Source organism: Taurulus bubalis (genome assembly GCF_910589615.1).
Source record: "Taurulus bubalis genome assembly, chromosome: 10".
Lineage (NCBI taxonomy): Eukaryota > Metazoa > Chordata > Actinopteri > Perciformes > Cottidae > Taurulus > Taurulus bubalis.
In genome coordinates, this window is record NC_136598.1 from 19,233,596 (window position 1) to 19,245,209 (window position 11,614).

General features: G+C 39.0%; 1 protein-coding gene across 1 annotated transcript; it reads left to right on the forward strand.

Moving 5' to 3' along the window:
- Positions 1–347: 347 nt before the first annotated feature.
- On the forward strand, positions 348–8,090 carry LOC306742614 (acetylcholinesterase-like; the record flags this gene model as incomplete). Its single annotated transcript, XM_079225008.1, has 9 exons — positions 348–639; positions 3,458–3,692; positions 4,019–4,151; positions 4,254–4,405; positions 4,697–4,883; positions 5,327–5,637; positions 6,258–6,467; positions 6,562–6,719; positions 7,261–8,090. 9 exons carry the CDS (start codon positions 348–350, stop codon positions 7,353–7,355), a joined length of 1,773 nt encoding a protein of 590 aa, XP_079081134.1. The 3' UTR covers positions 7,356–8,090.
- Between the last annotated feature and the right edge of the window lie 3,524 nt (positions 8,091–11,614).

Genomic DNA, 11,614 nt, shown 5'->3' on the forward strand with positions numbered 1-11,614 from the left:
ATGAGGTCACACCCAGTGTACTGTATAGACATAGCTTTATACGTATGACAGCAGAACGTATCCATGTTAGTAGAGTTAAGGCCATGTTTGTTTTTCTGATAACACCAGTGTTATATTAATTATTCAGTGTAATAATTCAATTTAATAGGCTACATGTTGACAACTACAGTGTTGACATAACTTCAGAGTGTATACAAGTAGAAGTTATCTGTGATAAAGTTAAGTTAAAGCCAGGTCCGTTATTATATCAATTATTTCGCGTAATAATTCAATCTAATAGGCTACATTTGGATAAATAAAAATGTATAATAAAGTTTGTGCTGTCTTTTTTCTCCCCAGGATTTCCAATGGCGAAATTCTCTCGCTTCACCCTTTTTCTTCTGTTACCTCATCTCCTGACTGTATCACCTGCCACCCCGGATGACCTTGTAATCGACACCAGGCATGGGAGAGTTCAAGGGAAGTCGCTTTCTGTGCTGGGTGGTCATATTAGAGCATTTTTAGGAATTCCTTATGGGAAACCACCTGTAGGGAAACTGCGATTCAGTCCTCCAGAGCCAGTGGAGAGTTGGGAAGGAGTGAGGGATGCCACCCAATTCCCAAATTCTTGCTACCAGCTGCCAGACACAACCTATCCAGGTAGGATACATGTTTACACGGATGGGCACAATGTCTACATATGCAGTTTATTGTGTTGTGTACATGTACTGCAGGTTATTCAAGTGGGTCAGTTAAAGCCCTGCCAAAAAGGTTTAGTTCATAAAAATAACAGCCAATACTTGATGACTTGATGTCCTAAAAGACGACATTTCATTTGTTTGCGCACACCAAATTTAATTGTGTATATTAAGTCATTACTGTGTGCAAACAAGTAATATATCAAATATAATTTGCAAGGTCTTTTCTGGGTGTCAGGATTATTATGTTACATTTTTTACCATTAGCCAGATAGCATTGCTTGGTTAAACAAAATATGTTTGAGGGTACGTTGGTATGTGATGCAATTCCGCACAATAACACACAGTCTACCTTCACCGCGTACCTGCTTGGGCTTTTGTGTGTGTACACATGTACTTTGGCGAGTGTACTTGACGAATGTTTTCATTTGGTGCACAGCAGCAAACATCTACACGCCTACACGTATTTTTCAAATGCATTCAGGCTGCCGTGCTTTCAGGTATTTCTGCTTTCTTTGCGTTCAATATAAATACTGTACGGAAAGTCCTCCCTCTAAACAAAACACAAGTACTGTTGTGCGCCAAGCATCATTGATGCAAACACAGAGTCCACCTCCCTTTGGCCTGCCTAAGCAGGGCTTGCCGGAGAATGTTTTTTTGTTTTTTTTACGGAAAATATAACCTTTAATAATCCAGAATAATAATTATTAATAATTTACAGAAACCTTAAGTGCAACAGCCCACCTTCTCTTTTTCCCTGTCGAACACACAACACCTCATAGCGGCATAGTGTGCGTGTACATTGGGGTGTGACGTAGTGTGCGTACAGTATGGTATATATATATATATATATATATATATATATATATATATATATATATATATATATATATATATATATATATATATGGTATGGTCTAGTGCAGTGGTTCTCAAATGGGTGTACGTGTACCCCTCGGGGTACGTGAAGGCACTCCAAGGAGTACGTGAGATTTGTATATACATATTAAAAATGAGCAGTTAAAAAATCCTTTACAATTGTTATTTAATAAATATTCAATAAAATACAAGTGCAAGTTCATATACATAATTGTATGCATTCTATATTAAATCAGACACTGACTGTACAGCGCTGTGTATTACATATGTTTTTCTTTGTACTGGTCAGGGGGTACTCGGCTGTAAAAAATATTTCCGAGGGGGTAGGTACATCAGTGAAAAAAGGTTGAGAACCACCGGTCTAGTGTGCATGTACATAAACCGGCATCCTTTAGATGGTGAGAACATTTCAAAATGCCAAAGTTTGACATGTCAACTTTTCAGCAGGGCATGAGGATTTAATTAGTTTCTTCTCATATGTTGAATTCTCACCTTGAGCTAAAGAAAGAAACAGGGACCAAGATTAACACAATCATCACATACATGCATTTGTAGTACTACATGACAATTAAATGGGGCAACCCATCAACTTTGCATAAGGGTTAACTCTGATTTCATTGGTTCTTTTTCACACTTGGATGGTTCATGTTGCTCCCTTCAAATTGGGTCGTGTTTAATGTGTTCACAAGAAGAGTCCATACAAATAGCCCCTTCTTGTGGTATTCACAACCTCGCCAGTGTACATTATATTAAAAGCTCAGTTTTCTTAAGTTGTGACATGTTTGTTGAAGTTTTTAGAAATAGCAGGAGTGGAATACAGTTTTCCATTGGATTGTAAGTTAATATATTGGAATTTTATCAAACGTTTTAGGGAATGTTGCTATTCACCACCAGCCACAAATGTTTCCTCCGTATTGCCTTTCCTGCATTTTTGTTACCCGCTCGCTATAGCTTGCTAAATTGTTAGCCTCGGTGGTCTCTGGACTTGTAGACACCCACAACAACGTATATCTTGCTGTTGCCTAATAGTGAAAATAATGTACACAACGTCTTAACCACGACCTCATGAACTCCATTTGAAGGCAGCATGTGCCAAGGCACCAAAAAAGGTCATCTCAGTACATGCTTGATTAAGAGATGACCTTTAAAGACCAATGTACAATCTTAAGGTAGGCGTTTCAGTGGGGAGCGGCAGTTATATAACACCAGGACAAGTGCGAGCACACACACACACACACAACCACGTACACACACCCACATACAATCAGCATGTGAGTGAATACATGATTTATTACGGTGTTGTAATAAATCTTGGATGGGAATGGTAAGAAACAGTTTGGTGACATTTTAGCACTTGAGCAAACACAATTATGCATAAACAAGCACATAAGCACACACAATTTGACACAGGCCAAGTCCTCACCCAAGAGAGGGGTTGGGTCGTGAATGCATATCTATTCATAGACGCAGCCACCTGTCAGGGGTTGTTCAGCAGCCAGCTTCAACCAGTGCCAGGCGTATACACAGAAATAATGGCCAAATTTACTCCAAATATAGATATGACAACGCAGATACAGATTGATGTTGGACCGCTGTTGTCTCTTTGGACAAAGTGGTGCTCATTAAGAGGAAAACAAACAAGGGATTTATTCATTTATTCACTTCTTCTGTAACAGTTTGAGAGCTATTTTGTCGTAAACTGCCATATGAGTTATGTGAAACATAAGCTAAAATGTAATCTAAAATAACAGCTCGCAATAAAACGCCATGATGAAGTTGATGATGTTTATCTTCACATATCTGAAGGAACAGAGATAGCAGTGGATATAAATTGTTTCATTGCTAGACTACAGTCCCAATCAGTCTATTGACATTGATAAATATTGTCATTTTTTTTAAAGGGTTCCAAGGTGCAGAGATGTGGAACCCAAACACTCTTTTAAGTGAAGACTGTCTGTACCTAAACGTCTGGTCCCCACGTTTCAACAAAACTCAGCCTAAGCCCTCAGCACTGGCTCCTGTCCTTGTCTGGATCTATGGAGGCGGGTTCAGTCAAGGAACATCCTCTCTGGACCTTTATGATGGTCGCTTCTTGAGTCAATCTGAAGGTGTTGTTGTGGTATCAATGAATTACAGGTGAGAACTAAAGTAAACTTAAAAAATTCAATAATGAGTTGACATAGTTACTGTATGTAACTGGAAACTCCCTGATAATCATTAACTAGGTGAATATCTGTGAGTTGGATCTCTTCATTACACTTGACACCAGATTGTTGTTCTTACATTAGAAGTTGCAAGAGGTCATCAAAAATGGTAGTTGGTGCAATAAGCAAACCAAAGGGTATAAAGTCCTTCTCTTGACTCATTTAGATGGGCTGTGGAATAACAAGACAAGTGTAGCTGGATTCATCTTCAGTTAAATGCTGTAAACACCTTTCCTCATTCTTGTGCTCATTTATTAGACTCGGAGCTTTTGGTTTCCTGACTGTTCCTGACGACAAGAATGCCCCGGGCAACGCCGGCCTGCTGGACCAGCGCTTGGCCCTCCACTGGGTTGCTAAAAACATAGCTGCTTTTGGAGGGGATTCTACAAAGGTTAAAAAAAAAAATGTTGTCTCATATCCTAAAATCAGAGAATAAGAGTTATTTATACAGTTTGAACAAACAATAATACCAGCCGTTGGCTTTTGTTTCCAGGTGACTCTGTTTGGGGAGAGCGCTGGGTCAGCATCTGTGGGCTTCCACCTGCTCTCTCCAGGGAGCCAGGCTCTTTTTCAAAGGGCTGTGTTGCAGAGTGGCACTCCTAATGCACCCTGGGCCACAATCAGCCAGAAGGAGACCTGGCACAGGTAGGGTGTACTAATTCAGATGAGTTATGTCTCATTGATTGTTTGAAGCAGTAGCATGCAATGTTTTATAAAGTAACACTCACATGAATAGGATACATTCACAGCCATGAAGTGTTCACTTTTTGTTTTATTTCACCAAAAGATTGAACATATACACATGGTGCTTGGGTAAAGATTCTCAAAACATTGGTTCTCTTAAAATATGTCAACCATTTGTCTCCGACTCCCTCACATTCCTTCTCATTCCTTCTGTCACTGATTGCCTTGCTCCCTCTCTACGTCAATATCCAGGTCTATGTTGCTGGCGACGCTACTGGGTTGTCCCCAATCTCCTCCATCTGATATGAGAGCTTGTCTGCAGGAGGCTGATCCTCTGAAAATCACAACGAAGCAATACGATGTTGTCCTACAGCCTTCACTCTTAGGCACACCCTTTGTCCCTTATGTTGATGGACACTTCCTACAAGATACAGTCGAAGTATGTGTGTGTGTGTGTGTGTGTGTGTGTGTGTGTGTGTGTGTGTGTGTGTGTGTGGTGTGTGTGTGTGTGGCTATTGCACAAGAAAGAGGTGTTGGTGGGTTTTATAAACACGTTTCACAACCCTACCTCGATTAACTGACGTGACAAATGTCAACACTGAAAGCAATTGTTTCTATAATCAGAATTTTAAGAACTATATTTCCAAACTGGCAAACCTTTAACATGGACATACACTGAAACTCATTTGACATGATTACTGTATATTATTTAAATAAGCTACAAGTACACATCTAACAAACTTGGACTTAACCAACTGTATCCTGCTACCAGCAAAACATCTAAACTAAGCTCAATGTGTAATTATTATTTGGCAAAGAAAGTAGGGAAAAAAAACGTTCTTGCATTACAAACATCAACCGCCTTTTTGTTTTTCTCTGCAGGTATTGCTTAGTACCGGTAACCTTCCAAAGAAAGAGGTGCTGTTTGGCTTAAACAAGGACGAAGGGACCTACTTCCTAGTTTATGGAAGTCCTGGGTTTAACATCACCGGTCAGAGTCTCATCACCAGAAATGAGTTCCTGAAAGGACTGGCACTTACGTTGAAACATGAAAGTGATGTCACTAGGGATGGGGCCGTGTTTCAGTACACCGATTGGACAGATGAGTATAACAGGACGACAAATCGTGACTCACTGGGTAGTCTGGTTGGAGACCAATGGTTTGTTTGTCCTGTGCTAGAGTTCGTTCAGAGGTAAAGAGCAATTCATTGGTATACTCTCACTCATGTGTATTACACTCAGTGAATCTGCCCTGCACACTGCATATTTACAATTGCAGATTTAACTTTGTTTTTGGCAGATATATAAATATATATAATTTGTTTTAATCTATAATTGCTTTATCTTTTATATTTATTTATCCTAATTTTACATAAATGTTTTAATGTGACCTTAGGTGTAGGCAAGAGTGCATTTCACTAAACATATCACTTCTAAATCTTTAAAATTCTTGAATCCTTGTTTTAGGTACAGACTAGACAGTACAATACAATACAGAAAAGTCCAGTTTGAGTAATCTATGCAATTGAAGACGTATTAGATACAAAACGCAACAAGATAGCAAAAAGCACAAGTTGAGCCTTGTCCTCTTATTCAAATGAATCAGGGGCCTGCATTTTTTCATGCAGGTCTCATCTGTCTGAATACTGCCCTATGCAACTGGATGGTTTGGGTCCTAAAAATAATTGTACAAACAGTCAATCCTCATTTCTTGTAGTTGTGACATATGTTCATGTTTTATTTTCTCTAATTAACCAGACCTAGTGCAGTATAAAAATAGTTAAATGTTATTTCTTCATTTATTTATCACCAGGTACTCTCAACGTGGTGGTAAGACTTTCCTTTATTTATTTGACCACCGGTCGACCGTCAATCCTTGGCCAGAATGGATGGGCGTTATGCACGGCTATGAGATAGAGTTTGTCTTCGGAATGCCTCTGAATGCATCACTGGGATACACGAAGAATGAAGTGAACATGACAAAGAAGTTTATGAAACACTGGGCCAACTTTGCCCGGGTGGGGTATGCATCACCAGATAGACAATCTGTAAATCAAGCTGTTTGAGGACCCTTTGGGCACTGTTGAATTGTCTTGATTGGCTGTTCTTGTTGTCAGAAATCCAGGTATTGATGGAGATAACTGGCCCACGTTCACCCCTGAACTGCAGGAGTATGTCACTCTGACCTACAAACATCCAGAACGAAAGAGGATGATGAGAGCTGAAGAGTGTCACTTCTGGAACACATTTATTCCAAAAGTACAGAAAGTCTCAGGTTAGAACATCTATCTATCATCTATATAACTTCCCTATATTATCCATCAATCCCTCCCAAACACTCTACACTACAATAAACACAAAACTATACAGTTATCTGAAGTAACAGGCATTGTGTCAGACTCTGCCAGGAAAGCATTTTGCCTTGTTAAGTCTGTGGACGAGATTTGTATCCAGGCTTACTCCCCTTCACTTCGCAACAATGCTGGAGGTCTCAGTGGGAGGAAAGTAGGGTCAGTCATCACTTCAGTGAACTCTGATCACACACGGTGTGAATAATATTCATATACCTCTCTATGGTGGTACACCCTGCACCGTCTTTATCCAGAATTAACTTTTAGTCTTGTAATAACTTACTGATTGGTCATGCAAAATAGCAGTTTTTTAAGATCCATTTCATTGAAAGTGACAGGAACATAACATGTAAATAAATGTAACCAAACAGATAAGTGTGCATATACGTACGCATTTTACATTTAACAATTATTTTGTGAAAGAGTACAGAATAAAAGTCCTTCCTTCTGCCTCTTTCTCCACAGATGATCTGCTGTCTTGTGTTAAAGGAAATGGGATTCGACTCCACTGTAACTACACCTTCCTCCTCATTTTATTGGTCATAGCTTTAATGTATTGATATAGAGAAGAAACCTGCATTATATACAGCCATATCCAACAGCTTACATAAAATATAGTTTACTTTGATCTTTACTGTTATTTAAAAATAATTGTGATTTCTCAATGTTTGTATTTTCATGACTTTTACTGTATGAAGTGTGTGATTTTTGATTTAACCAAATGCAACTGTTCTTTCAATAACCAGCATCCACAGTGATATTTTCATTAAGCAGCTATTCACATATCATGGTATAACAACATGCCCTCCAGCTCTGCAGGCATTGTATTTTCATGATGGATCAAACTACCATTTATTTTGCAGGTATTGGTGCTACACAATGTCTAACAACCAAATAGTGGTTTAAGTTAGCACATGTTATTTCTCATTATAGCCAGCTACCAGCTTTTTACAACTTGTCTTTCTTTCAAAAGTGTTTATATACATTGTGCTTACAGTAAATGCAGAGTAGGTGATTGAAATATTAGAGTTCACTTGTATTGGAAAAATCAGTTTGTGAACACCATGCAGTTGACTCCAATCAATCTAATTCTGAAGCTTCTCTTGCACTGATTATTATTTGCTTGCTGTCAAGTCAAATCTGTCCCAATTGGCACTTCCATGTATAGTAAACTACTTCATCACAATGACAATCAGGATGCTCTAGTTATTATCAATGGGTTGTCGATTGTATTTATCAGTAAAATCCATGAACTGATTATTAAAGATTTGGATATCATAATGATCAACCATGAAGACTGTCTTGACTGATTTTTCCCGTAGGCTTCTTCCAGCCCACAAAACACTCCCCCGCTCTTACCTCCTCTACGTTGTACAACGTATTTGTGTGTGTGTTGGGGAATAATATGTTTTATTTTTTATTCTAATTTTAGTAGTTAAACTAAATCTGAGTGTCTTAACTGGCATTTTTTTTGCCGATTGCAAATGTGTACTAGTGTCAGTCAGTCATTTCTTTTACAAATAATATTAAGCAACAGAAAGCATTATGCAAACCTTGAGTTGTTTATAGTGTCAATGCAAAACAATATCATAGCTGTGATTATTACTCGCTAAATAATATCTATTCTTGTCATCTGAAGTGTTTCACAGTTTAGCATACTGTGTTATTGTTCCTCTTCCTGTCATGGAAGACAGTAATGTGATAATAAACAGTGTCGCTGAGCAGCGGTCAAGAGTGTTGATAGAAAAAGCTAATGAGATGTTGGAGAGAAATAAACCACTTTGATTGAGTGACCTTGAAAGGTCCATGACAACAAAGCACCAGTCCCATGGCTATCATCTGATGACGATTTAGCTTTTGTCATCTAAAGAATAAACAGTTAATTGAGTGTGAACTGGCCACCTGTGAAACAATCAGGCAGCCGATGTCACCTCCATTCTGACGTTTCTGTTGTGTTATTCTTGCTGTACTGGGAAAGGAAAGGCTATAAACTAAGATTCACACTGAGGGCAGGAAAGTTGCAGAAAGGTGTATATTTCTTTTGAGACATGACTGCTGGCATTAGCAGTGACATCAGAGCACCTGTGTTTACAAAAACATTTGGTATTTTCCAAAGGGAATCACATTGTCGACAATGTGCCTCATCCATAATGGATGAAGATAAAGACATTAGGGTGGAGGAAGAGGGAGAGAGAGATAAAAGAACTACAAAGACAAGGAAGACTGAAGGGATCTTAGTAATATACTACAAGGAAGTCTTTGAAGGTACAGTCCCCGAGTTCTTTCAGCCCCCACTGAGTATTTCAATATGTTAAGTCAAGGTGATGCTCCTCACTTGTCATGACCACAGGGATCCAGAAAAGCTGAAAATTAACCCAAAAAAAGTCAGTGACTGTTTTAAACTTTTTTTTCATTGCTTCTCAGATGGGAATGATGCTGTGGGACAGCACGGTTTGTGGCATTACCCTCGAGAAAACTATAGTTTCATCGCAAAATGATATACAAATACTTTTTTTGAAGGACAAAAAGCTGCTTCACAGGAGGTTAGTTGTTTTGACTCGTGTCAGTGCCGCAGTTTAGTTCTCAGACATGACACGTTGACAGATATTAGGGGTGAGCTGTGATTAATGCGCATGACAGTGACAGCTTCATTAGTTAAGAGGGCAACACCTCCCACTGCGTGTCATGAGAAATTACCATTACCAACCCCCAGGCATGACTGGGGCTGAGCAGACATTGTCGAAAGAATGACAATGCTTGATGTGAAAGACCAACATTTGTTTCACGAGACTGAACTAAGTGGGGAGTTTCAGTCTTTATAAAAGGTATCCATTTATATTTTAAGCTTTGCATGCAATTCCATTTTTTTATGGAATACCACAAGGAGCACTCACTATTTACTGAAAACATGAAGCTTTCTTGGGTTCTTGAATTTAGGCATTTTATAATTCTTGTTCTTGTTCTTTAAATAGCCATATAATGTATTTAAACCTTGAACAAAGTGCCTGAAAACGAGCATCACATAAATATTCATGCGCACTGGGCGTGTGGCCGCTGGTGTAAACAGGAAGTAGATCGGTCATGGTTGATACTTAAGACCGTCCTCTATATTTCCCGCACGCACTTAAGCAGGCACATTTCGTTACAAGACTGCAGGTCCTGCTCTATCACATTTACTTTCAACATTTACACAACACACTTAAAATCCAAGTTGTACCTAGATGTAGACTTTAATCAACTGCAGTTTTACACCGAGGGACACAAGCAATACAGTGTGACATGCAATTACAGTATAAGTTATAAAGGCCTTAAGTTTTGTATTAAGAAAATCTGATTATGGCCTGAGATGTGAAAACGCCCTCTTGGAATTTCCTAAAAACACTCCCCAATATTGATAGTCCCTGAGCAATTGCTTTACAGGAGCCTTAACTGGATCCATGGATGGTACAATCTGTATCATCTTTTTAAATAACTCTTGAATACTTCATGACCTATTCACTATGCTATTATGGTCCCTTTTAGGGTTTCCTTCTTGTTTTCCCTTTAGCACTGGGTTAAGGGGAGACAACCGATATCATTTCTACTTTATAATGTATGATGTTTCCTGTATGTTGAACTATGCTGGATCTATACCTTAATACATCACTTTGACATCACACAGAATACATGGAAACATCCTTTTCTCACAAGCTGTTCAGTTCAATCTCCTGTATTTTTTGGCATAAACCTGAAATACCTTCAAGGGTTTTGTGAAAGAGCAGCACTCAACTGGTTAATCCCATAAGAAGAAGCGTTCAGACGTCCCCCGGAGTTAACCAGAAAACACTATTTGACACCATGGCAAAGCGAGATGAGTCTGACCTCGGCTGTCAGTTGAGACAGAGACACCCATCATTCAAATGAGACAGGCAATTACGGGAAGGACAAATCCAGACAGCTGAAGAGAAACAGAGAAAGCAACAGGGAGGTACAGGAAGAGATGGGCATAGGCTGTGGTGATTTGGGAGAGTAAAAACATTACGGCAGGAGCGAAAAAAATAAATAAACACACAAGTCTTGGAAGAGAGGGACAGAGAAGAAATATGATACAGGAACACACAGAGAGGGACTTTCAGAATGAGAAGGGATTTGGTGACACTGAACGATACAAGGAGAGGCAGCCGTCTTTCATCAGGCTACTGATGAGTGGAAGCGAATAAATATAATAGCATCATTCCATGGAAATTGAAAAAGGTCTCGGAAACATTTTTTTTTCTTTTTTAATCATTTTTATGCACACTGTATGGTTTCTCACGGGGCATGGGCATGACTAAATGAATGGAGAAGCAAATACAAACACAAACTTGTCAGAAAGCCAAAGTCCAGCCTCTCATTTGCCTGATGTCAACTTTTCCCTTACCTCACGTCCTTCTGTTCCATCAATTATGTCTTCCCACACTCATTCACCCTCAAGGACAGACATCCATAATGTAAAAAATCAGAATAATATGTTAGTGCTGTACTGGGTTGCATCCTCACAGATTAGAATAGGGCTATCAAGCTCGTTTTGTAAAGTATACTTCTGCAGTTGGCAGGATGGAGCAGCTAGGGCGAGGTGGATGTGTCACTTCTACAGCTTGCATCGACAATTCACCTTGCAGCAAGTGTTTTATTTATTTCCTCTCTCTGTCTATCTTCTTCTCTTAAGAGAAATTTGAATAATTAATTTCCATTTAATTTGCTCTTTGTTCATGTTTTTTTTCTTCTTTTTCCAAGAGGGTGTCAAAGAGTTTTAACAAGCTTTAAGCGGGTCTTAAAAATGGCAATGCACAGACTGGAT